General features: G+C 47.4%; 2 protein-coding genes across 2 annotated transcripts in view; one reads left to right on the top strand and one right to left on the bottom strand.

Annotated features, from left to right (window-relative positions):
- LOC309548369 (uncharacterized protein) overlaps nt 1-27,938 on the top strand; it is a gene marked incomplete at its 3' end in the record, with an annotated part of 923,844 nt that overhangs the window by 610,423 nt on the left and 285,483 nt on the right.
- LOC309546815 (uncharacterized protein) overlaps nt 1-27,938 on the bottom strand; it is a gene marked incomplete at its 3' end in the record, with an annotated part of 74,497 nt that overhangs the window by 42,847 nt on the left and 3,712 nt on the right. Inside the window, exons 2-3 of the mRNA XM_082246500.1 lie at nt 17,353-17,425; nt 17,168-17,257 (exon numbers count right to left, since the gene is read on the bottom strand). Of these exons, the coding sequence (XP_082102626.1) occupies nt 17,168-17,257; nt 17,353-17,425 (163 nt within the window). The remainder of the gene's footprint in view (nt 1-17,167; nt 17,258-17,352; nt 17,426-27,938) is intronic.

Here is a 27,938-nt window from a genome sequence, read left to right as displayed (position 1 = left end):
TCAATGCAAACGCATTTAACAGTTCACAGGCAGTAAAAGTTCATGTACTGCAAAGTGCTCCAAGCTTTAACCACTTCTGGACTGGAAGATTTTCCCCCTTATTGACCAGGCCATTTTTTGCAATTCAGGACTGCATTACTTTAACGGACAATTGCGTGGTCGTGCGACGCTGTACCCTAAAAAAATTGATGTACTTTTTTCCCACAAATAGAGCTTTCTTTTGGTGGTATTTGATCACCTCTGCAATTTTTATTAATTTTGTTATTAAAATTAAAAAAAATCAAATTTTTTTTTATCCTTTTAGGCCAATTTGTTTTCTGCTACATATTTTTGTTAAAAAAAAAGAAAATCCCAATAAGCGTATTTTGATTGGTTTGCGCAAAAGTTATCGCGTCTACAAACTAGGAGAAATGTCATTTTCATTTATTTCATTATTTTTTTTACTAGTAATGGCGGCAATTGCGATTTTTAGCGGGACTGCAGCGGACAGATCGGACCTCTAACTGACATTTTTGACACTTTTGGGGGGACCAGTGACATTACTACAGTAATCAGTGCAAAAAATATGCACTGTTACTGTAATAATGACACTGGCAGGGAAGGGGTTAACCCAGGGGTGATCAAGGGGCTAAATGTGAGCCTAGGGGGTGTTTTCTAACTGTATGGGGGGGGGGAACTTGTGAAATGACCACAGATACATGTGATCCTAAATAGGAGGATCACAAGCGCTCTGTGATCATTTCAGAGAGAACAACAGTCTGCCGCGTGTACAACAGCGGACCGCTCTTCTCTCTCAGTGTGGAGCGATCGCGGGGGCCCGGCGGCAATTGCAGCCACCGGCCCTGTGGATTGGCATCCTCCTTTATTTCTCTCTTGATTGGCATCCTCGCTGCCTAGCGGGGGCCCCCAGGAACGCTCCCCAAAATGACGTACCCATACAAAACCACAAAATATACAAGTAGGCACTTTGTACCCACTTTTAAGGTACAGAGAGGAAGAGATGGAGCTCTAAGAGGAAAAGGTGGAGCCTAATGAGGAAGGGGTGGGGTTTACAGATGACAGGGCGGGTCTGAAACATAAAAGGGTGTGGCCTTCACAGGAAGGGGTGGGTCGTAGTTAAATTAGGGGGTGCACGAGTTTAGTCCGGCCTAGGGCAGCACAAAACCTAAATACACCACTGGGTATGACAGTGAGCGGTATGTACAGGAGAGGAGTGTGGAGGATATGACAGTGAGCGGTATGTACAGGAGAGGAGTGTGGAGGATATGACAGTGGGCGGTATGTACAGGAGAGGAGTGTGGAGGGTATGACAGTGGGCGGTATGTACAGGAGAGGAGTGTGGAGGGTATGACAGTGGGCAGTATGTACAGGAGAGGAGTGTGGAGGGTATGACAGTGAGCGGTATGTACAGGAGAGGAGTGTGGAGGATATGACAGTGGGCGGTATGTACAGGAGAGGAGTGTGGAGGGTATGACAGTGGGCAGTATGTACAGGAGAGGAGTGTGGAGGGTATGACAGTGGGCAGTATGTACAGGAGAGGAGTGTGGAAGGTATGACAGTGAGCGGTATGTACAGGAGAGGAGTGTGGAGGATATGACAGTGGGCGGTATGTACAGGAGAGGAGTGTGGAGGATATGACAGTGAGCAGTATGTACAGGAGAGGAGTGTGGAGGATATGACAGTGGGCAGTATGTACAGGAGCGGAGCGTGGAGGATATGACAGTGGGCGGTATGTACAGGAGAGGAGTGTGGAGGGTATGACAGTGAGCAGTATGTACAGGAGAGGAGTGTGGAGGATATGACAGTGAGCAGTATGTACAGGAGAGGAGTGTGGAGGATATGACAGTGGGCAGTATGTACAGGAGAGGAGTGTGGAGGGTATGACAGTGAGCGGTATGTACAGGAGAGGAGTGTGGAGGATATGACAGTGAGCAGTATGTACAGGAGAGGAGTGTGGAGGGTATGACAGTGGGCAGTATGTACAGGAGAGGAGTGTGGAGGTATGACAGTGAGCGGTATGTACAGGAGAGGAGTGTGGAGGATATGACAGTGGGCGGTATGTACAGGAGAGGAGTGTGGAGGGTATGACAGTGGGCGGTATGTACAGGAGAGGAGTGTGGAGGGTATGACAGTGGGCAGTATGTACAGGAGAGGAGTGTGGAGGGTATGACAGTGAGCGGTATGTACAGGAGAGGAGTGTGGAGGATATGACAGTGGGCGGTATGTACAGGAGAGGAGTGTGGAGGGTATGACAGTGGGCAGTATGTACAGGAGAGGAGTGTGGAGGGTATGACAGTGGGCAGTATGTACAGGAGAGGAGTGTGGAAGGTATGACAGTGAGCGGTATGTACAGGAGAGGAGTGTGGAGGATATGACAGTGGGCGGTATGTACAGGAGAGGAGTGTGGAGGATATGACAGTGAGCAGTATGTACAGGAGAGGAGTGTGGAGGATATGACAGTGGGCAGTATGTACAGGAGCGGAGCGTGGAGGATATGACAGTGGGCGGTATGTACAGGAGAGGAGTGTGGAGGATATGACAGTGGGCGGTATGTACAGGAGAGGAGTGTGGAGGATATGACAGTGGGCGGTATGTACAGGAGAGGAGTGTGGAGGATATGACAGTGGGCAGTATGTACAGGAGAGGAGTGTGGAGGGTATGACAGTGAGCGGTATGTACAGGAGAGGAGTGTGGAGGATATGACAGTGAGCAGTATGTACAGGAGAGGAGTGTGGAGGGTATGACAGTGGGCAGTATGTACAGGAGAGGAGTTTGGAGGTATGACAGTGAGCGGTATGTACAGGAGAGGAGTGTGGAGGGTATGACAGTGGGCAGTATGTATAGGAGAGGAGTGTGGGGGGTATGACAGTGAGCGGTATGTACAGGAGAGGAGTGTGGAGGGTATGACAGTGAGCGGTATGTACAGGAGAGGAGTGTGGAGGATATGACAGTGGGCGGTATGCACAGGAGAGGAGTGTGGAGGATATGACAGTTGGCGGTATGTACAGGAGAGGAGTGTGGAGGATATGACAGTGAGCAGTATGTACAGGAGAGGAGTGTGGAGGTATGACAGTGAGCGGTATGTACAGGAGAGGAGTGTGGAGGGTATGACAGTGGGCAGTATGTATAGGAGAGGAGTGTGGGGGGTATGACAGTGAGCGGTATGTACAGGAGAGGAGTGTGGAGGGTATGACAGTGAGCGGTATGTACAGGAGAGGAGTGTGGAGGGTATGACAGTGAGCGGTATGTACAGGAGAGGAGTGTGGAGGATATGACAGTGAGCGGTATGTACAGGAGAGGAGTGTGGAGGATATGACAGTGAGCGGTATGTACAGGAGAGGAGTGTGGAGGGTATGACAGTGGGCAGTATGTACAGGAGAGGAGTGTTAAGGGTATGACAGTGAGCGGTATGTACAGGAGAGGAGTGTGGAGGATATGACAGTGGGCGGTATGTACAGGAGAGGAGTGTGGAGGGTATGACAGTGGGCGGTATGTACAGGAGAGGAGTGTGGAGGAGATGACAGTGAGCGGTATGTACAGGAGAGGAGTGTGGAGGGTATGACAGTGAGCGGTATGTACAGGAGAAGAGTGTGGAGGATATGACAGTGGGCGGTATGTACAGGAGATGAGTGTGGAGGATATGACAGTGAGCAGTATGTACAGGAGAGGAGTGTGGAGGGTATGACAGTGGGCAGTATGTACAGGAGAGGAGTGTGGAGGGTATGACAGTGGGCAGTATGTATAGGAGAGGAGTGTGGGGGGTATGACAGTGAGCGGTATGTACAGGAGAGGAGTGTGGAGGGTATGACAGTGGGCAGTATGTACAGGAGAGGAGTGTGGAGGGTATGACAGTGGGCAGTATGTACAGGAGAGGAGTGTGGAGGGTATGACAGTGGGCAGTATGTATAGGAGAGGAGTGTGGGGGGTATGACAGTGAGCGGTATGTACAGGAGAGGAGTGTGGAGGGTATGACAGTGGGCAGTATGTACAGGAGAGGAGTGTGGAGGATATGACAGTGGGCGGTATGTACAGGAGAGGAGTGTGGAGGATATGACAGTGAGCAGTATGTACAGGAGAGGAGTGTGGAGGGTATGACAGTGGGCAGTATGTACAGGAGAGGAGTGTGGAGGGTATGACAGAGGGCAGTATGTACAGGAGAGGAGTGTGGAGGGTATGACAGTGGGCAGTATGTATAGGAGAGGAGTGTGGGGGGTATGACAGTGAGCGGTATGTACAGGAGAGGAGTGTGGAGGGTATGACATTGGGCAGTATGTACAGGAGAAGAGTGTGGAGGATATGACAGTGGGCGGTATGTACAGGAGAGGAGTGTGGAGGGTATGACAGTGAGCGGTATGTACAGGAGAGGAGTGTGGAGGGTATGACAGTGGGCAGTATGTACAGGAGAGGAGTGTTAAGGGTATGACAGTGAGCGGTATGTACAGGAGAGGAGTGTGGAGGATATGACAGTGGGCGGTATGTACAGGAGAGGAGTGTGGAGGGTATGACAGTGAGCGGTATGTACAGGAGAGGAGTGTGGAGGGTATGACAGTCAGTGGGCAGTATGTACAGGAGAGGAGTGTGGAGGGTATTACAGTGGGCAGTATGTACAGGAGAGGAGTGTGGAGGATATGACATTAAGCACTATGTACAGGAGAGGAGTGTAGAGGATATGACAGTGGGCGGTATGTACAGGAGAGGAGTGTGGAGGGTATGACAGTGGGCAGTATGTATAGGAGAGGAGTGTGGGGGGTATGACAGTGAGCGGTATGTACAGGAGAGGAGTGTGGAGGGTATGACAGTGGGCGGTATGTACAGGAGAGGAGTGTGGAGGGTATGACAGTGAGCGGTATGTACAGGAGAAGAGTGTGGAGGATATGACAGTGAGCGGTATGTACAGGAGAGGAGTGTGGAGGAGATGACAGTGGGCGGTATGTACAGGAGAGGAGTGTGGAGGGTATGACAGTGGGCAGTATGTATAGGAGAGGAGTGTGGGGGGTATGACAGTGAGCGGTATGTACAGGAGAGGAGTGTGGAGGGTATGACAGTGGGCAGTATGTACAGGAGAGGAGTGTGGAGGGTATGACAGTGGGCAGTATGTACAGGAGAGGAGTGTGGAAGGTATGACAGTGAGCGGTATGTACAGGAGAGGAGTGTGGAGGATATGACAGTGGGCGGTATGTACAGGAGAGGAGTGTGGAGGATATGACAGTGAGCAGTATGTACAGGAGAGGAGTGTGGAGGGTATGACAGTGGGCAGTATGTACAGGAGAGGAGTGTGGAGGTATGACAGTGAGCGGTATGTACAGGAGAGGAGTGTGGAGGGTATGACAGTGGGCAGTATGTATAGGAGAGGAGTGTGGGGGGTATGACAGTGAGCGGTATGTACAGGAGAGGAGTGTGGAGGGTATGACAGTGAGCGGTATGTACAGGAGAGGAGTGTGGAGGGTATGACAGTGGGCGGTATGCACAGGAGAGGAGTGTGGAGGATATGACAGTTGGCGGTATGTACAGGAGAGGAGTGTGGAGGATATGACAGTGAGCAGTATGTACAGGAGAGGAGTGTGGAGGTATGACAGTGAGCGGTATGTACAGGAGAGGAGTGTGGAGGGTATGACAGTGGGCAGTATGTATAGGAGAGGAGTGTGGGGGGTATGACAGTGAGCGGTATGTACAGGAGAGGAGTGTGGAGGGTATGACAGTGAGCGGTATGTACAGGAGAGGAGTGTGGAGGGTATGACAGTGGGCGGTATGCACAGGAGAGGAGTGTGGAGGATATGACAGTTGGCGGTATGTACAGGAGAGGAGTGTGGAGGATATGACAGTGAGCAGTATGTACAGGAGAGGAGTGTGGAGGGTATGACATTGGGCAGTATGTACAGGAGAAGAGTGTGGAGGATATGACAGTGGGCGGTATGTACAGGAGAGGAGTGTGGAGGGTATGACAGTGGGCGGTATGTACAGGAGAGGAGTGTGGAGGATATGACAGTGAGCGGTATGTACAGGAGAGGAGTGTGGAGGATATGACAGTGAGCGGTATGTACAGGAGAGGAGTGTGGAGGGTATGACAGTGGGCAGTATGTACAGGAGAGGAGTGTTAAGGGTATGACAGTGAGCGGTATGTACAGGAGAGGAGTGTGGAGGATATGACAGTGGGCGGTATGTACAGGAGAGGAGTGTGGAGGGTATGACAGTGGGCGGTATGTACAGGAGAGGAGTGTGGAGGAGATGACAGTGAGCGGTATGTACAGGAGAGGAGTGTGGAGGGTATGACAGTGAGCGGTATGTACAGGAGAAGAGTGTGGAGGATATGACAGTGGGCGGTATGTACAGGAGAGGAGTGTGGAGGATATGACAGTGAGCAGTATGTACAGGAGAGGAGTGTGGAGGGTATGACAGTGGGCAGTATGTACAGGAGAGGAGTGTGGAGGGTATGACAGTGGGCGGTATGTACAGGAGAGGAGTGTGGAGGAGATGACAGTGAGCGGTATGTACAGGAGAGGAGTGTGGAGGGTATGACAGTGAGCGGTATGTACAGGAGAAGAGTGTGGAGGATATGACAGTGGGCGGTATGTACAGGAGAGGAGTGTGGAGGATATGACAGTGAGCAGTATGTACAGGAGATGAGTGTGGAGGATATGACAGTGAGCAGTATGTACAGGAGAGGAGTGTGGAGGGTATGACAGTGGGCAGTATGTACAGGAGAGGAGTGTGGAGGGTATGACAGTGGGCAGTATGTATAGGAGAGGAGTGTGGGGGGTATGACAGTGAGCGGTATGTACAGGAGAGGAGTGTGGAGGGTATGACAGTGGGCAGTATGTACAGGAGAGGAGTGTGGAGGGTATGACAGTGGGCAGTATGTACAGGAGAGGAGTGTGGAGGGTATGACAGTGGGCAGTATGTATAGGAGAGGAGTGTGGGGGGTATGACAGTGAGCGGTATGTACAGGAGAGGAGTGTGGAGGGTATGACAGTGGGCAGTATGTACAGGAGAGGAGTGTGGAGGATATGACAGTGGGCGGTATGTACAGGAGAGGAGTGTGGAGGATATGACAGTGAGCAGTATGTACAGGAGAGGAGTGTGGAGGGTATGACAGAGGGCAGTATGTACAGGAGAGGAGTGTGGAGGGTATGACAGTGGGCAGTATGTATAGGAGAGGAGTGTGGGGGGTATGACAGTGAGCGGTATGTACAGGAGAGGAGTGTGGAGGGTATGACATTGGGCAGTATGTACAGGAGAAGAGTGTGGAGGGTATGACAGTGGGCGGTATGTACAGGAGAGGAGTGTGGAGGGTATGACAGTGAGCGGTATGTACAGGAGAGGAGTGTGGAGGGTATGACAGTGGGCAGTATGTACAGGAGAGGAGTGTTAAGGGTATGACAGTGAGCGGTATGTACAGGAGAGGAGTGTGGAGGATATGACAGTGGGCGGTATGTACAGGAGAGGAGTGTGGAGGGTATGACAGTGAGCGGTATGTATAGGAGAGGAGTGGGGGGGTATGACAGTGAGCGGTATGTGCAGGAGAGGAGTGTGGGGGGTATGACAGTCAGTGGGCAGTATGTACAGGAGAGGAGTGTGGAGGGTATTACAGTGGGCAGTATGTACAGGAGAGGAGTGTGGAGGATATGACATTAAGCACTATGTACAGGAGAGGAGTGTAGAGGATATGACAGTGGGCGGTATGTACAGGAGAGGAGTGTGGAGGGTATGACAGTGGGCAGTATGTATAGGAGAGGAGTGTGGGGGGTATGACAGTGAGCGGTATGTACAGGAGAGGAGTGTGGAGGGTATGACAGTGGGCGGTATGTACAGGAGAGGAGTGTGGAGGGTATGACAGTGAGCGGTATGTACAGGAGAAGAGTGTGGAGGATATGACAGTGAGCGGTATGTACAGGAGAGGAGTGTGGAGGAGATGACAGTGGGCGGTATGTACAGGAGAGGAGTGTGGAGGGTATGACAGTGGGCAGTATGTATAGGAGAGGAGTGTGGGGGGTATGACAGTGAGCGGTATGTACAGGAGAGGAGTGTGGAGGATATGACAGTGGGCGGTATGTACAGGAGAGGAGTGTGGAAGGTATGACAGTGAGCGGTATGTACAGGAGAGGAGTGTGGGGGGTATGACAGTGAGCGGTATGTGCAGGAGAGGAGTGTGGGGGGTATGACAGTGAGCGGTAGGTACAGGAGAGGAGTGTGGAGGGTATGACAGTGAACGGTATGTATAGGAGAGGAGTGTGGGTGGTATGACAGTGAGCGGTATGTACAGGAGAGGAGTGTGGAGGGTATGACAGTGAGCGGTATGTATAGGAGAGGAGTGGGGGGGTATGACAGTGAGCGGTATGTGCAGGAGAGGAGTGTGGGGGGTATTACAGTGGGCAGTATGTACAGGAGAGGAGTGTGGAGGATATGACATTAAGCACTATGTACAGGAGAGGAGTGTGGAGGGTATGAAAGTGGGCGGTATGTACAGGAGAGGAGTGTGGAGGGTATGACAATGAGCGGTATGTACAGGAGAAGAGTGTGGAGGGTATGACAGTGGGCAGTATGTACAGGAGAGGAGTGTGGAGGGTATGACAATGAGCGGTATGTACAGGAGAGGAGTGTGGAGGATATGACAGTGGGCGGTATGTACAGGAGAGGAGTGTGGAGGGTATGACAGTGAGCGGTATGTACAGGAGAGGAGTGTGGAGTGTATGACAGTGAGCGGTATGTACAGGAGAGGAGTGTGGAGGATATGACAGTGAGCGGTATGTACAGGAGAGGAGTGTGGAGGATATGACAGTGAGCGGTATGTACAGGAGAGGAGTGTGGAGGGTATGACAGTGGGCGGTATGTACAGGAGAGGAGTGTGGAGGATATGACAGTGAGCGGTATGTACAGGAGAGGAGTGTGGAGGGTATGACAGTGAGCGGTATGTACAGGAGAGGAGTGTGGAGGATATGACAGTGAGCGGTATGTACAGGAGAGGAGTGTGGAGGATATGACAGTGAGCGGTATGTACAGGAGAGGAGTGTGGAGGGTATGACAGTGGGCGGTATGTACAGGAGAGGAGTGTGGAGGGTATGAAAGTGGGCGGTATGTACAGGAGAGGAGTGTGGAGGATATGACAGTGGGCAGTATGTACAGGAGAGGAGTGTGGAGGATATGACAGTGAGCGGTATGTACAGGAGAGGAGTGTGGAGGATATGACAGTGGGTAGTAAGTACAGGAGAGGAGTGTGGAGGGTATGACAGTGGGCAGTATGTACAGGAGAGGAGTGTGGAGGATATGACAGTGGGTAGTAAGTACAGGAGAGGAGTGTGGAGGATATGACAGTGGGCGGTATGTACAGGAGAGGAGTGTGGAGGGTATGACAGTGGGAGGTATGTACAGGAGAGGAGTGTGGAGGATATGACAGTGGGCGGTATGTACAGGAGAGGAGTGTGGAGGGTATGACAGTGGGCGGTATGTACAGGAGAGGAGTGTGGAGGGTATGACAGTGGGCGGTATGTACAGGAGAGGAGTGTGGAGGGTATGACAGTGGGCGGTATGTACAGGAGAGGAGTGTGGAGGATATGACAGTGGGCGGTATGTACAGGAGAGGAGTGTGGAGGATATGACAGTGGGCGGTATGTACAGGAGAGGAGTGTGGAGGGTATGACAGTGGGCGGTATGTACAGGAGATGAGTGGGGAGGATATGACAGTGGGCAGTATGTACAGGAGAGGAGTGTGGAGGATATGACAGTGGGCAGTATGTACAGGAGAGGAGTGTGGAGGATATGACAGTGGGCAGTATGTACAGGAGAGGAGTGTGGAGGATATGACAGTGGGCGGTATGTACAGGAGAGGAGTGTGGAGGGTATGACAGTGGGCGGTATGTACAGGAGAGGAGTGTGGAGGATATGACAGTGGGCAGTATGTACAGGAGAGGAGTGTGGAGGATATGACAGTGGGCAGTATGTACAGGAGAGGAGTGTGGAGGATATGACAGTGGGCAGTATGTACAGGAGAGGAGTGTGGAGGATATGACAGTGGGCGGTATGTACAGGAGAGGAGTGTGGAGGGTATGACAGTGGGCGGTATGTACAGGAGAGGAGTGTGGAGGGTATGACAGTGGGCGGTATGTACAGGAGAGGAGTGTGGAGGATATGACAGTGGGCGGTATGTACAGGAGAGGAGTGTGGAGGATATGACAGTGAGCGGTATGTACAGGAGAGGAGTGTGGAGGGTATGACAGTGGGCGGTATGTACAGGAGAGGAGTGTGGAGGGTATGACAGTGGGCGGTATGTACAGGAGAGGAGTGTGGAGGGTATGACAGTGGGCGGTATGTACAGGAGAGGAGTGTGGAGGATATGACAGTGGGTGGTATGTACAGGAGAGGAGTGTGGAGGATATGACAGTGGGCGGTATGTACAGGAGAGGAGTGTGGAGGGTATGACAGTGGGCGGTATGTACAGGAGAGGAGTGTGGAGGGTATGACAGTGGGCGGTATGTACAGGAGAGGAGTGTGGAGGATATGACAGTGGGTGGTATGTACAGGAGAGGAGTGTGGAGGGTATGACAGTGGGCGGTATGTACAGGAGAGGAGTGTGGAGGATATGACAGTGAGCGGTATGTACAGGAGAGGAGTGTGGAGGATATGACAGTGGGCGGTATGTACAGGAGAGGAGTGTGGAGGATATGACAGTGAGCGGTATGTACAGGAGAGGAGTGTGGAGGATATGACAGTGAGCGGTATGTACAGGAGAGGAGTGTGGAGGATATGACAGTGGGCGGTATGTACAGGAGAGGAGTGTGGAGGATATGACAGTGGGCAGTATGTACAGGAGAGGAGTGTGGAGGATATGACAGTGGGCAGTATGTACAGGAGAGGAGTGTGGAGGATATGACAGTGGGCGGTATGAATAGGAGAGGAGTGTGGAGGGTATGACAGTGGGCAGTATGTACAGGAGAGGAGTGTGGAGGATATGACAGTGGGCGGTATGTACAGGAGAGGAGTGTGGAGGGTATGACAGTGGGCGGTATGTACAGGAGAGGAGTGTGGAGGGTATGACAGTGGGCGGTATGTACAGGAGAGGAGTGTGGAGGATATGACAGTGGGCGGTATGTACAGGAGAGGAGTGTGGAGGATATGACAGTGAGCGGTATGTACAGGAGAGGAGTGTGGAGGGTATGACAGTGGGCGGTATGTACAGGAGAGGAGTGTGGAGGATATGACAGTGGGCAGTATGTACAGGAGAGGAGTGTGGAGGATATGACAGTGGGCAGTATGTACAGGAGAGGAGTGTGGAGGATATGACAGTGGGCGGTATGTACAGGAGAGGAGTGTGGAGGGTATGACAGTGGGCGGTATGTACAGGAGAGGAGTGTGGAGGGTATGACAGTGGGCGGTATGTACAGGAGAGGAGTGTGGAGGGTATGACAGTGGGCGGTATGTACAGGAGAGGAGTGTGGAGGATATGACAGTGGGTGGTATGTACAGGAGAGGAGTGTGGAGGGTATGACAGTGGGCGGTATGTACAGGAGAGGAGTGTGGAGGATATGACAGTGAGCGGTATGTACAGGAGAGGAGTGTGGAGGATATGACAGTGGGCGGTATGTACAGGAGAGGAGTGTGGAGGATATGACAGTGAGCGGTATGTACAGGAGAGGAGTGTGGAGGATATGACAGTGAGCGGTATGTACAGGAGAGGAGTGTGGAGGATATGACAGTGAGCGGTATGTACAGGAGAGGAGTGTGGAGGATATGACAGTGGGCGGTATGTACAGGAGAGGAGTGTGGAGGATATGACAGTGAGCGGTATGTACAGGAGAGGAGTGTGGAGGATATGACAGTGGGGGGTATGTACAGGGGAGGAGTGTGGATGATATGACAGTGGGCGGTATGTACAGGAGAGGAGTGTGGAGGATATGACAGTGGGCGGTATGTACAGGAGAGGAGTGTGGAGGGTATGACAGTGAGCAGTATGTACAGGAGAGGAGCGTGGAGGATATGACAGTGGGGGGTATGTACAGGGGAGGAGTGTGGATGATATGACAGTGGGCGGTATGTACAGGAGAGGAGTGTGGAGGATATGACAGTGGGCGGTATGTATAGGAGAGGAGTGTGGGGGGTATGACAGTGAGCGGTATGTACAGGAGAGGAGTGTGGAGGGTATGACAGTGAGCGGTATGTACAGGAGAGGAGTGTGGAGGGTATGACATTGGGCAGTATGTACAGGAGAAGAGTGTGGAGGATATGACAAGTGGGCGGTATGTACAGGAGAGGAGTGTGGAGGGTATGACAGTGAGCTGTATGTACAGGAGAGGAGTGTGGAGGGTATGACAGTGGGAAGTATGTACAGGAGAGGAGTGTGGAGGGTATGACAGTGGGCAGTATGTACAGGAGAGGAGTGTTAAGGGTATGACAGTGAGCGGTATGTACAGGAGAGGAGTGTGGAGGATATGACAGTGGGCGGTATGTACAGGAGAGGAGTGTGGAGGGTATGACAGTGAGCGGTATGTACAGGAGAGGAGTTTGGGGGGTATGACAGTGAGCGGTATGTGCAGGAGAGGAGTGTGGGGGGTATGACAGTGAGCGGTAGGTACAGGAGAGGAGTGTGGAGGGTATGACAGTGAACGGTATGTATAGGAGAGGAGTGTGGGTGGTATGACAGTGAGCGGTATGTACAGGAGAGGAGTGTGGAGGGTATGACAGTGAGCGGTATGTATAGGAGAGGAGTGGGGGGGGTATGACAGTGAGCGGTATGTGCAGGAGAGGAGTGTGGGGGGTATGACAGTCAGTGGGCAGTATGTACAGGAGAGGAGTGTGGAGGGTATTACAGTGGGCAGTATGTACAGGAGAGGAGTGTGTGGGGTATGACAGTGGGCGGTATGTACAGGAGAGGAGTGTGGAGGATATGACATTAAGCACTATGTACAGGAGAGGAGTGTGGAGGGTATGAAAGTGGGCGGTATGTACAGGAGAGGAGTGTGGAGGATATGACAGTGGGCAGTATGTACAGGAGAGGAGTGTGGAGGGTATGACAGTGGGCGGTATGTACAGGAGAGGAGTGTGGAGGGTATGACAGTGGGCAGTATGTACAGGAGAGGAGTGTGGAGGGTATGACAGTGAGCAGTATGTACAGGAGAGGAGTGTGGAGGGTATGACAGTGGGCGGTATGTACAGGAGAGGAGTGTGGAGGGTATGACAGTGGGCAGTATGTACAGGAGAGGAGTGTGGAGGGTATGACAGTGGGCGGTATGTACAGGAGAGGAGTGTGGAGGGTATGACAGTGGGCGGTATGTACAGGAGAGGAGTGTGGTGGATATGACAGTGAGCGGTATGTACAGGAGAGGAGTGTGGAGGATATGACAGTGAGCAGTATGTACAGGAGAGGAGTGTGGAGGGTATGACAATGAGCGGTATGTACAGGAGAGGAGTGTGGAGGGCATGACAGTGGGCAGTATGTACAGGAGAGGAGTGTGGAGGGTATGACAGTGGGCAGTATGTACAGGAGAGGAGTGTGGAGGGTATGACAGTGAGCGGTATGTATAGGAGAGGAGTGTGGAGGGTATGACAGTGGGCAGTATGTACAGGAGAGGAGTGTGGAGGGTATGACAGTGAGCGGTATGTACAGGAGAGGAGTGTGGAGGGTATGAAAGTGGGCAGTATGTACAGGAGAGGAGTGTGGAGGGTATGACAGTGGGCGGTATGTACAGGAGAGGAGTGTGGAGGATATGACAGTGAGCAGTATGTACAGGAGAGGAGTGTGGAGGGTATGACAGTGGGCAGTATGTACAGGAGAGGAGTGTGGATGGTATGACAGTGGGCAGTATGTACAGGAGAGGAGTGTGGAGGATATGACAGTGAGCAGTATGTACAGGAGAGGAGTGTGGAGAGTATGACAGTGGGCGGTATGTACAGGAGAGGAGTGTGGAGGGTATGAGGGTGGGCGGTGTGTACAGGAGAGGAGTGTGGAGGGTATAACAGTGAGCGGTATGTACAGGAGAGGAGTGTGGAGGGTATGACAGTGGGCAGTATGTACAGGAGAGGAGTGTGGAGGGTATGACAGTGGGCGGTATGTACAGGAGAGGAGTGTGGAGGGTATGACAGTGAGCGGTATGTACAGAAGAGGAGTGTGGAGGGTATGACATTGGATGGTATGTACAGGAGAGAAGTGTGGAGGATATGACAGTGAGCGGTATGTACAGGAGAGGAGTGTGGAGGGTATGACATTGGATGGTATGTACAGGAGAGAAGTGTGGAGGATATGACAGTGGGCGGTATGTACAGGAGAGGAGTGTGGAGGGTATGACAGTGGGAGGTATGTACAGGAGAGGAGTGTGGAGGGTATGACAATGAGCGGTATGTACAGGAGAGGAATGTGGAGGATATGACAGTGGGCAGTATGTACAGGAGAGGAGTGTGGAGGATATGACAGTGGGCAATATGTACAGGAGAGGAGTGTGGAGGGTATGACAGTGAGCGGTATGTACAGGAGAGGAGTGTGGAGGATATGACAGTGGATGGTATGTACAGGAGAGGAGTGTGGAGGGTATGGCAGTGAGCAGTATGTACAGGAGAGGAGTGTGGAGGATATGACAGTGGGCAGTATGTACAGGAGAGGAGTGTGGAGGGTAATATGGTGGGCAGTATGTACAGGAGAGGAGTGTGGAGGGTAATATGGTGGGCACTATGTACAGGAGAGGAGTATGGGGGGTAATATGGTGGGCAGTATGTACAGGAGAGCAGTGTGGAGGGTATGACATTGGGCGGTATGTATAGGAGAGGAGTGTGGAAGGTAATGTGGTGGGCACTATGTACAGGAGAGGAGTGTGGAGGGTAATATGGTGGGCAGTATGTTTTGGAGAGGAGTTCAGGGCTAATAACACTCAGAATTATATGCAGTATAGGAATGGAGTGCAGAGGTAATAAGGATGGACAATGTGAGCAGAAGAGGAGTGCGGTCGGTATTACAGCAGAAAGTGTTTACCGGATTGGAGTGTAGAGGGCATGAAGGTTGTTAGTATGTATAGGAGAGGAGCATCATTTATTCGACCTGTGCCTCTATCTTCTAAAGCCAGAGGATGTAGATGCACAATTTGAGCCAAAACAAGGGCCCCAGGAGAGGAGCATCATTCCCTCTACTTGTTCCTTTGTCTCCTCAACCTGGAGGAATTGGAAGCACACGTGGAGCCAAAACAATAGACCCAAGGAGGAATATCAGCATTCTGATAAAATTTCGGGGTCTATGCTACACTATACACCGACATTTTCAAGTGCCAGGACCTAGCGGGTTCTCCTGGTGTTTCCCTCTTATTCTGTCTTAGACGCATCACAGGAACATGGCGGGAGAAGAGCCTGAATGTCCTTCCTAGGAGGGAATACCGGAGCCATTGTAAGACTCATTTACTGACCGGTAATGTAGAGGAAACCAACACCGAGAAGTCAAATCTGGAGCCTGATTTACTGAAGTCCCAGATCCGCAAAAAAGTGCCACCAAAGTTTAGTGACCCTCTTTTATCAAAGTGACAGACAGAGACAGTGTGGAAAAACAATCTTTATATATATACTGTATGTAACTGATCCCCCAATACTTGGACCAAGCATTTCTGTCTTAGGTCTCCAGAATCTCACGTGATGCAGTGACCTGGCCCCTCAATTCCCCCCCAAACATCAGCCTAAGCTTGATGAAGGGTAAAACAAAAGACACTTTATTCACCAACTCACTTCCAATATATACAGTCTCATGTGTTTGATTTCATTATCATATGCAAATGTAATTGCGTACAGAACATAGTCAACATACCTTGGTCATCTGGAAAGAGACAATAGGTGAATGAGACTGCAACATTATCATAATTAACTCAACAAACAACAAGCCCAAAACATAGCCGAATACGCATTCCTAGAAGTGTGAACACACTCCACCTCTAAACAGATGAAAGCAGAAGACATCGGCTCTCCGACTGCCCATCTCCATTTTCACCACACCTTATTATAACTTAAGTGTCAATCCACATCCCCCCAGTATACCATAGCTGAGTCTTATGTCATTTGCATCTGTTTAGTCTCTCCATGGCGTGAAGTCCTTTGTTGTAATATGCAGCTTAGGCCCAAAGTCTGTGTGGCTTGGGGTAACAGGGACTTGAATTCAAAGTAACAGTACTCCAAGGGTCCCCCAGCATACACCCCCAACCAGAGCCACGCTCCCCTACAAGCCAGAGTCGTAGTCCGTGGGCAGGAGGCTGGCCTCCACACTCCTCCAGTAACCCCGTGACGAATGTCCCAGCAAATGGGCGTTCGTCACACTGTATATTTATATATAGATATACTGAAAACATAAAAGCACAATACACTCTAGGGGGGGAATCTTTGGGGGAATCAAAAATGGAGAAAGATCTGGGAGTCCTGGTAGAGGATAGACTAAGCAACAGCATGCAATGTCAAGCGGCAACTGCCAAAGATGGCAGAATAATAGCATGCATAAAGAAAGGGATGTATTCCAGAGATAAGACTATAATCCTTCCACTTTATAAAACTCTGGTCTGACCACATCTGGAGTATTCTGTCCAGTTCTGGTCGCCAGTCCTCAGGAGGGATGTGTTGGAGCTGGAGAGAGTCCAGAGAAGGGCAACTAAACTAATTAGGGGATCGGAGGACCTTAATTATGAAGAGCGTCTGCAATCACTTGATTTATTCTCCCTGGAGAAGAGACGCCTAAGAGGGGACATGATAGCAATTTATAAATATCTCAATGGTGATCTCAGCATAGAAAAAAAGCTGTTCAGTCGAAAGGATTGCATGAGGACTCGAGGGCATACAATGCGATTAGAGGAGAAGCGTTTTAACCTCAGGCAACGCGGGGGGTTCTTTACTGTTAGGGCTACAAGATTGTGGAATTCTCTACCACAAGAGGTGGTTTCTGCGGGAAGTATGGTGGCTTTCAAAAGACTCTTAGATGTACATCTCAAGGATCAGAACATTCAGGGGTATGTGAGATGATTACGGCCACACACACCTACAAAGGTTTAACTGGATGGACTGTTGTCTTTATTCAACCTCAACTACTATGTAACTATGTAATATATATATATATATATATACTCCCAGATCATACATCACACGGAGGAAGATCCGGTCACAGATGATTGATATGTATATAGCAGGGACAGGAATGTACCATGAATAGGACATCTACCTGACTTACCTGTGTGGTGTGACATGGAAGAAATCCCATGCTGGTGGCCGTGTGTTCAGGACGGAGACTGAGAAGCTGTTCAACCTGCTGGAACCGACTCTAAAATGTCCGAAAACAGGAAAAAAAGGTAGGATGTGACCTTTGGTACATGCTCAGTTCAGTGTTTCCTGCATTTGTCCCATACGGAGGATCACAAACATAAAGTAACTGATTAATAGAGAGGGTGCAGTACGGAGAGCAGACAGTAGATGGCGCTGCTCGAAATAACTGAAAAGTATAAAACACAAAAAGTAAAAAAATATAAACAAACACAAAAATCAGAAAAACAAAAAGGGCAAAATAAGACAAAAAAGTGAAAGAAGTCCACAGTAAAAGTACAAAGTGTGTTCCCAGCCGGGGATCCATGCTGTCCATGCTTAACTATCGGGGAACAACCAAAGCAGAAAAATAATGGTGATAAAAGGAAAATAGCAAATAAACATGACGAGGAAAAGATGATTGGATTGTGAGCTCAAGTGTCTGAGGGCAACAACAAAATGGTACTGACAAGCAATGTACATGACGAGTAGATTGCAGCCAGAGAAGTGAGACTACATAACACATAATTGCGTGTTGTGTGTATCACACAATAAAATGAAGCAATAAATGGAGAACCACAAATGAAGGAATCGATGTTCTAGTAAGAAGTAGGATAGTGACAAATCGGTATTAAGCCCCGCCCCCCAGGGGTTCCCCCGAATGTAAGGTGTGGATCCAGAAGGATTCGAGCTCCATAGGGATTAGGAATGGAAAGCTCATGTCCTCTGTAATGACCTGAAAATAAATAACTCTACACCAAGATCACTATATGGACCCCTTATATACAGTATCTGACAAAAGTAAGTACACCCCTGAGATTTGTGTATTTTATTCTATCTTTTCATGTGACAACACTGAAGAAATGACACTTTGCTACAATGTAAAGTAGTAAGTGTACAGCTTGTATAACAGTGTAAATTTGCTGTCCCCTCAAAATAACTCAACACTCAGCCATTAATGTCTAAACCGCTGGCAACAAAAGTCAGTACACCCCTAAGTGACAATGTCCAAATTGGGCCCAAAGTGTCAAGATTTTGTGTGGCCACCATTATTTTCCAGCACTGCCTTAACCCTCTTGGGCATGGAGTTCACCAGAGCTTCACAGGTTGTCACTGGAGTCCTCTTCCCCTCCTCCATGATGACATCACAGAGCTGGTGGATGTTAGAGACCTTGAGCTCCTCCCCCTTCCATTTGAGGATGCCCCACAGATGCTCAATGGGATTTAGGTCTGGAGACTGTATTTGCCCATTCATTTGTGGTTTATGTCAGCTATGATTTGGCACCAGTGAAGGGTGTAAAACGCGTCAAATCAAAAATCAATCAGGTGATGGAGAACCTTTTATACAGAACATCCCAAGAGAGACACCCCCCCCCCACACACACAGATCACACACCTCCCCCACACACACACACAGATCACCTACCTCCTCTCCCCCCCCACACACACAGATCCCCTACCTCCTCTCCCTCCCCCCCCACACACACACAGATCACCTACCTCCTTCCTTTGCTGGGATGTCTCTTTGCTGAATATATGAGGCCGTCTCTATACTGGATTGGGATGTCTCTTTGCTGAATTTACGGGGATGTTTCTTTCATGGATTGGATTAATTTTCATTTATTAAGTTGTAAGAATGTTAAAATAGAAGTGGGTGCACTGAAGGACTCGGTGGGATGGCCAGTGGGCGGATTTGGTAGGACAGCTAGAGGGCGGGCCCTGCGGAATGTTGGTGGTCAGGTCCGGAGGGGCCCAGGCCTAAAGCTGTGTAAGGGGCCCCAAAATGTCTGATGGCTGCCCTGCAGACTGCTCAGATCATAAAGGAGCTACTGCCCCATCCCCCCATGTAACCTATCCAAAGTGGATAGCACCCTTAGAATGAGATTCTCATGGACACCTTCCTGAGATTCGGATGTTGTGTGAGAGTGTAAAAAAATGAAAGATAAAACCATCATTATGTCCAATAGTGGTGGTCAGAAAATGGTGGAGTATGAATATGTATTGATTAGTGTGTAGAATAACTGGGAATCATAGAACAAATCCAGATTGATATACTCTTCCTCACATTGGGGAACCTCTTGATGTCCTGCAAGTCAGTAAATGGTTCACAGTCATGGACTTGAGATCCGGGGACTATCAAGTATCCATGAATGAAGATGATCAATAGAAGACGGCTTTTATGTGCCCCATGGGGTTTTCCCAGTTTGTTTACATGTCCCAGGGGATTAATGGTGCACACAATGCCTTTTAAGCATTGAATAGATCAGACACTGGGAGACCTTTGTCCCACTAACGCTAGCCATAAATGACTCGATTTTTTTTTCAATCGGGCAAGCAAGGTGGATAAGGGATTCCGTTGGAAACAGCAACCTTAACAACCCTCCTTGACTTTTTTTTTTGTTGTTTTTCACTGAAGGCCTCTATATTTTATTGTGGACCAAACTAATCTTTTACTAACTAGTACATTGCCCCCAACCCAAATTCATACCTTGCCAGGCCATTCGAGTGAAAACCAGTCATGGTTTCTGAATTTAAGACTTTTTAGCACCTAACCCCTAACAATGACATTACAAAAAAGAAAAAATTACGGTCATATTGATCCACAGACCCAATTTATCATATGTCCGTGTTCTCTGCTGTAATGGCCAGGCATTGATATGAGAATGTAATGTGTTTTGTGCATTTTTAAGACAATACACTTGTAGCAAAATATAAGATCTTCCAAATACTTGACATGCCTCACTGCAAATACCATGGGGGTGTATACTTTCCAAAAAGTGTCATTTGTAAGGTTTTTCTACTGTCCTGGCATGTTTAGAGCCTTTGAAAATGTGATAGGTAGTCAGGAAATCAAATGCGCCTTGAAAGACTGAAGGTGGTCATTGGATTTTGGGGGCCTGTATGTGGCTAGGCTGCCAAAAAGTCTCACACATGTGGGATCCTCATATTCAGGAGAAGTAGCAGAATGTGTTTCAGGCTGTAATTCCACATATACCCATGGCATGTGTGAGAAATATCTCATTAAAATGACTTTGTGTAAAAAAAAAAATGTTTTTTTCCATTTTTGTAAAACCTAATATAAAAATAAAATCTTCCATGGACACAACATGTCTCTCTGCAAATACCTAGGGGTATATATTTTATAAAAAAGGGGTCATTTGGGGGATGTTTGTACTGCATTGGCATTTTAGTGCCTCAAGAAATGTGATAGGCAGTCGCAAAGTCAGAGCTGCATAAATTCCAGTATATATCCCGTAGTTTGTAGATGCTATAACTTTTACACAGACCAATCAATGTACACTTATTAGGATGTTTTTTTTTTTTTTTACTAAAGGCATGTAGCAGAATACATTTCTTCCTAAATTTATAAAGACATTTTATTTTTATTTTTTTGGATGTTTTATAACCAAAAGTAAAAAAATACTATTTGTTTTCCAAATTTTTGGTCTTTTTTTCAATTTATATAATAAAAAAATAAAAGTCCAATGGTGATCAAATACCACCCAAAGAAAGCTTTATATGTGGGGGAAAAATGTAAATTTCATTTGGGTACAGTGCTGCATAATAAAGCAATTGCCAGTTAAAGTAGTACAGTGCTGAATAGCAAAAAAATGCCCTGGTCATGAAGGAGGTAAAATCTTTTGGAGGTCACATGGTTAATAAATCTTGCTTTGCTTATATATATATAGTTTGGCTCAGTTTCCTGTGACATTTCTCGGGGCTGCAGTTCTTCAGAGCTCCACAAGGTGGTGATCTCATTTATACAGAAACAGGAAGTCTCTATGGAAGTGATGTAGGGAACAGACAGGAAGTGATGTAAGGTACAGACAGGAAGTGAGGTGAGGTACAAACAGGAAGTCATGTGAGGTACAGACAGGAAGTGAAGTGAGGTACAGACAGGAAGCTCCATGTGAGAGGAATTATAGAGAAGACGTTGCTGGAAGTATCAGCGGAGGAGGTAATGACATTGTATTTTATCATATCTCCCATCACTCTCCCTTGTAGGACTCCATATTTCTCTGTCCCTCTTTTCGGTCTGATGTACACACAGACATATGAACATACAATATAACGCCACAAAGTCTTCATATCGCTCTCAGATTTCCCTCAGATATCAGATTATTTCATGTACTGAAGTGAAAACACTGATATAAAAGAAAAGTAATGGTGAAATAAAACATAAGTGGGTGTAACTGATCACATTGTCACCAAACGTCACCCCCAGATAAAAGTTTTCCCTGTAAGGGTCCGGTCACACCAGGAACTGCACGTTTCTCATGAATTTCCACATGTGCGTTTACATGCGTTCTCAGTGCATTTTTTAGCATTGGGAAGGACAGGGGATGAAAGGAGACAAACTTGTGTTTTGTCCCCAGAGTCACATTGCGTTGTGTTTACTCCCATGTACATGCGTTTATGTACTCACAAAATCAGATACTTAAAGACTCATCCAAACCACATGTCAGTGTTTATCATCCACCTGGATGGAGATCCCTCTTTGGATGGGATGATCCCTCTGCACAGTGCTGGACTGGTGAAGCCTGACAGGGAGAGCAGCAGCTGCTGCCGCTATATCACACAGGCAGGCCACCGCATGGATTTTTATTAAATTTTTTCATTGAGATGTTCAAAATACTCACCATGCCTCTTATCCAATACTTTGGGGTGTCTACTTTCCAAAAGGGGTCATTTGGGGGGTGTTTGTACTCTCCTGGCATTTCAGGACCTCCAAAACTGTGATAGGTAGTGAGGAAGAGAAATATACAATTTGAAAGCCTGAAGGCGGTCATTGGATTTTGGGGACCTGTATGTGGCTTAGCTGCTAAACAGTCTCTCACATGTGGAATGTGTTTTGGGGTGCAATGCCATATATGCCCATGGCAACTTCATGTAAAAAAACAAAAACATTTTTTTGTTATATTCCAAAAACTTTTGGAGAAGAATGAAATCTTCCTTGCATTCAACATGCCTCTCATCACATACCTTGGGGTATCTACTTTCTAAAAAGGAATCATTTGGGGGGGGGGTACTAACGTGGCATTTTAGCACCTCAAGAAATTTGATAGCCAGTCAAAGTAGAAGCTGTGTAAATTCCAGTATATATCCCATAATTTGTAGATTCTATAACTTTCACACAAACCAATTAATATACACGTATTGGGATTTTTTTTTTTTTATACCAAAGACATGTAGCAGAATATATTTTGTTTTTAAATTCATGAAGACATTTTATTGGATAGGTTTTATTTATTTTTATTTTTTTAATCAGAGAGAAAAGTGTATTAGAAATTAGTAAACTGTACAAAAAGGTTTACATTCTGGAGAATTTAGACACATTCAAAGAAATTAAAGTGCAGAAATAGTAACAGTAACCTAAGCAAACACAGATATCAAACAACGCAATGTAGGCCATTATATGGTTACTGCTCACAGCATATTTACTCCCATATATCCCTGGTAGTGATGCCCCTCATACATCTCACCTCCACAGTACCCTGCCCTGCCCACTTTAACAATTGTATGATGATAAATGTATGCACTAATTGGATGTTTTATAATAGAAAGTAAAAAATATATATTTTAAAGCATTTATTTATTTATTTATTATAAAAAAAAAAAGTGGTGATCAAATACCACCAAAAGAAAGCTCATCTTGTGTGAATAAAATTTTATATCATTTTGGTACAGTATTGCATGACCAAGCAATTACCAGTTAAAGTAGTGCAGTGCTGAATAGCAAATGTCCTGGTCAATGAGGGGGGGGGACCTACCCAAGGTGAAGTGGTTAAATTTCATCATGTATGTGCCCAGAAATTATCTTTAGTGTATTTTTTTTACTGAAATTTTGCCTTTCATAAACCATTGCTGTAATATCATGTAACATCATTAAGTAGAACTACCAACATTTTATTCTCTAGGGTATCTGCTTTGAAAAGATATATTATATTTTGGGGGTTTTAGGTAATCTTCAGGGCCATAAAATTATTTTTAAAACATGTAAAAAATAAAAACACCTAAAAAATGGCTCCAGAACTCAGAAATGGAGTTCATTACACACTGTCCAGCAGGCCCGAACACTGTACCTACCAGGTGTATTATAAACACCAGCATTGCACACACAGGGGCTGGGCCCCCCATGTACAAGGGACCTAAGATATACAATCAGCTTGTCACCCATTCCACCAGACTCCTATAACTGGAAGATTACAGTATTGTGAGGTGAAAATATCATCCAACTTTATTAATCATATATATGTGACACTTTACCAACAGAAGAAAAGAGATCGATTGTTTACATTTCAAGAATATATTTATTCCATGTTTTATCATCTATGTTAAGAAACTGATTACCATATGACACGCCCCTCATTAATACCAGCCCCGCCCACTTATCTAACCCTCTAAACATCAAAATCCCTGTAAATTCCCAGAAGACACTTTCATCTTTTATCCATAACAAGCTCATTGGGTAGAAGATAACCCCGAGCCCCTCCTGCTCATTCCCACACAACAAGTCCATGTCACCATCTACAAGGTTAGAGGACCTGAAGGAGAACAAGACCATGACCACCAGGACCATCGCCTGACTGAAGCCATGCTCACATTTCTTTCTAATGCTGCTTTTATGGTCTCCTCAGATACAGATTCGGCAGATGTACATTAGTATAACCCTTTCACTCCGGCCAATGGAAGGTTTACATCAGCAGCAGCGCGGCCTTATAGCTATAGCACCAGGGAGCTTGTTCACATTTGTTACACCAACTGTCGGCTTTCTGGTGGCAGGGATTCATCCACGTTGAAGGTACTCTCCCCCCCCCCCCGCCATGTGTAACAGACTTGGCTACCCCTCCTCCAAGCACAAGACATGTATGTTCTGTGTCATGTTAGTGAATGAACATGGAAGGTGCAAGATTTTGTTATTTCTGGGTTCAGAGTTGTCATTTCCTGGTTGCTGTGGCCGGGGAAGGAGCTGATGGACCATAATCTGTGCTCGACCATCTTGTTGAGGGGACATTAAGAATCTGATAAAAATTTGATCCCCCCCTCTTGAAAGAGGACCCATGAAAAGCAATACGCTATCCCATGGAAGGGGTGTGGGGTGGGGACTATCAACCCCCTATTTAGTAGAAAAAAGTGAAGTAAAAAAAAAATATTAAAATAACACACTGTAAATAAAAACAAAACCACATAATATATTTTAAGGCACCCAGTTTCTGTGTACATATAGGAAACCCCAGTGTTGGGTGCGGTTATGTAGGAAAACAACAATCACACGACACATCTTACATATCGCTGCACACACCAGAGTGAGAGGAATAACTCTAGGGACATCATTCATGGATAACTTTTTATACTGATGACCTGTAAAGGTTTTTAAAGCGTCACCTATGGGACATTTGTGGTATTGAAGTTTGTCACCATTTCACAAATCCATCCAATTTTTAGAGTTTGACATGTTTGGTATCTATATACAAGACACAAACCTCATATTTTATATTTCACCAAAGAAATTGGGTAATATATTATGTTTGCGTGCACAAAAATTATCTGCAGTGTTTTTTTTATAGAAAAATTGGATTTTTGACATACCGTAAAATCCATTTCTTGGATGTTCATTGGTGGACACAGTTCCTGATTCTTCTTAACCATTGGGTTATACTGCCTCCTCCAGGAGTAGGACACTAGGCAGGAAAAAGCTTGACTATGCCTATGGGCAGTCTCAGGGGGTATATACCCACTCTAAGCTATAGGCACTCAGTTTTGTTACAAGCAGTGTCAGAAGAAAGCCAACTCCACAGAGGGGTGGGTGCTGTGTCCGTCAATAAACATCAGAGAAATGGATTTTAACGGTACGTCAAAAATCCCATTTTCTCTTTCGTTCATTAATGGACACAGCTCCTGATTCTTCTTAACCATTGGAGACGTCCCAAAGCAGTGTTAAAGAGGAAGTAAACCCTCCTCAGGAAGTTGTACCTATAGGTAAGCCTATATTAAGGCTTACCTATAGGTACTGTAAATATCTCCTAAACATGCACCGTTTAGGAGATATTTACCTTACATGCAGCCAGTGACGTCACTGGCGCATGCGCTCTGAAGGAACAGCAGATCGTGCCGTTCCTTCAGAGCCCTGTGCCGTGACCGTCGGCTCCCGCGCGCGTGCGCGGGAGTGACGTCACCGCGGCTCCGGCCAATCAGATGGCCGGATGCCACGATCCCGGAAGACGGGCGACTATACATGTCGCCCGTCATACAGGTAAGCGGACGGCACGGCGGGGGCTCGTTCTAAGGTAAGTATTTCATAATGAGCTAGTATGCGATGCATACTAGCTCATTATGGGTTTCTCTTTCAGGATGTAAAGAAGAGAAAAAATGTTTTTCTCGGTGTACAACCTCTTTAAACATAGGGGGTGGGAAATCATCAGAAAAAACAATTCCCAAGATTAACCATAGCCAACCAGGTAACAGAGCTCAACCATAAACTGGAGCTGCACCGAAAAAACAATACACCCTCAAAGAAGACCAGGTCCTCTAAACAGCAGCCAGCAAAACTTTTCAGTCAACAGAAAACATCCGCAGATGCCAACACAACCACTAACTTTGTAAAAGTGTGCCCCGATGACCAGGTGGCTGCCTTGCAAACCTGCGTCACTGACGCTTGAATACGGAAAGCCCAGGAGACACTAAGCACCCAGTAGAGTGCACCTAAACAAGGAAAGGAGGAACCTGACCCCTGATGCAATAGTTAGGGGGTAAACCACCGACTCCTCCATCTAGAAATGGTCGCATAAGAAGCAGAAAACCCTTTGTGAGGTTTGTCCATGAGCACAAATAGAAAGTCTGACTTCCTTAAAGACTCCGTATCTGCCAGGTACACCCTAATTGCCCGGACAACATCCAAGAAATGCAAGGCAATTTCCTTTAGATGTTTAGGCTTGGGACACAGAGAAGACAACAAAATGTCTTCATTTAACCACTTAAGCCCCGGAAGATTTTATCCCCTTCCTGACCAGGGCCTATTTTGCGATTCGGCACTGCGTGACTTTAATGGACAATTGCGCGGTCGTGCGACGCTGTACCTAAACGAATTTGACGTCCTTTTTTTCCCACAAATTTGACGTCCTTTTTTTCCCACAAATAGAGCTTTCTTTTGGTGGTATTTGATCACCTGTGCGATTTTTTGATCATGCTCTATAAAAAAAAAAAAAAAAAGAGCGTCAATTTTGCAAAAATAACAATATTTTTCATTTTTTTTTATATGAAATCCCCCCCCCCAAAAAAAAATTTAAAAATCAAAATCTTTTAACATTTTAGGCCAATTTGTTTTATGCTACATAATTTTGGTAAAAAAAAAAAAAAACGCAAAAAGCGCGTATTTTGATTGGTTTGTGCAAAAGTTATTGCGTTTACTAACTAAGGGAGAGATTTTTGTCATTTTTGTTGTTGTTTTTTTTTTTAACGCGTAATTGCGGCGATCTGCGATTTTTTTTTGTGGGACTGCGACATTGCGGCAGACAGATCGGACCCCTGACTAACATTTTTGACACTTTTGGGGTTACCAGTGACATTACTACAGCTATACATATGCACTGTTACTGTAAAATGACACTGGCAGTTAAGGGGTTAACTTTTTTGAGAGGGAGGGGTTGTGCGTGTCCCTAGGGGCGTGATTCTAACTGTGATTGGCTGTGGCTTGATGTGTAGGAACAGTGATCAACGGTCCTACATAGTAGAACCGTATGATCACTGTTCATACACAGGGGAGAATGACAGGTGGCTTGTTTACATGAGCCGCCTGCCTTTCTCCCGCTCTAACGGACGATCGCAAGTGCCCGGCGGACACGCGCGGGGGGGGTCCGTGACAGCGCGGGAGCAGGAGCGCGCCTCCAGCGGCGCACGCTCGCTCCCCAGAGCCTCACAGGCTAGTGACGTACCCATACATCACTTTGCCTGTGAGGGGCTGACCGCCGTAGTATATGTACTTGCGGTGGTCGGCAAGCGGTTAAATGACAGTCAGAGACCACCTTAGGAAGGAATGACGGACAGAAGCAAAGCACCCCCTTATCCTTGTGAAGCACCATGGATACGACAGGATAACTCCATCAGTTCTGGCACCCTGCATACAGAGAGGATAGCCACTAAAGAAGGCCACCTTCTGGGGCAGCGTAAGCAGAGAAACCTCCTGCATATTTTCAAAGAGAAGCTTCAATAGACCTGAAAGCACCACATTAAGATTCCAGGGTGGCAACAGAGCCCGCACTGAAGGAACTAAATGTCGGACACCCTAAAGAAAAAGGTGCTCACCAGTGTGTGGCCAAAGGTAATTGGAAAAAAAGACAGCCAAACCCGATACCTGGCCTTTGATGGTACTCAAGGCCAATTTTTGTTCAAACCCCCGTTTAGCACCTCGAGGAACAGAATTGGACATACCTTGCTTTCCTTCTTGGGGACTGTAAAGAGGTTTGAGTAAAAAAAAAACCCTTGAAAATGTTCCGAAGTCGGAACCGGAACAATCACCCCTTGAAATAACAAGTCTTGCACTGCCCCAAAGAGACTCCTGTAAGTGAGCTGGGGACAAGTGCAGGTTGGAAGGTAAAAAAGCCTTTCCGGAGGACAATTCCATTTACAGAGAAAATAATTGCCAGAACCAGAGTTTCCAGCAAGGAACTAGGTCCTGACTAGGCAGAAAAAAAACCTGAGTGCCT

The sequence above is a fragment of the Pelophylax lessonae genome (assembly GCF_965119305.1).
Source record: "Pelophylax lessonae genome assembly, chromosome: 2".
In the NCBI taxonomy this organism is placed as follows: Eukaryota; Metazoa; Chordata; class Amphibia; order Anura; family Ranidae; genus Pelophylax; species Pelophylax lessonae.
This window is presented reverse-complemented; position numbering and strand designations above follow the sequence as displayed.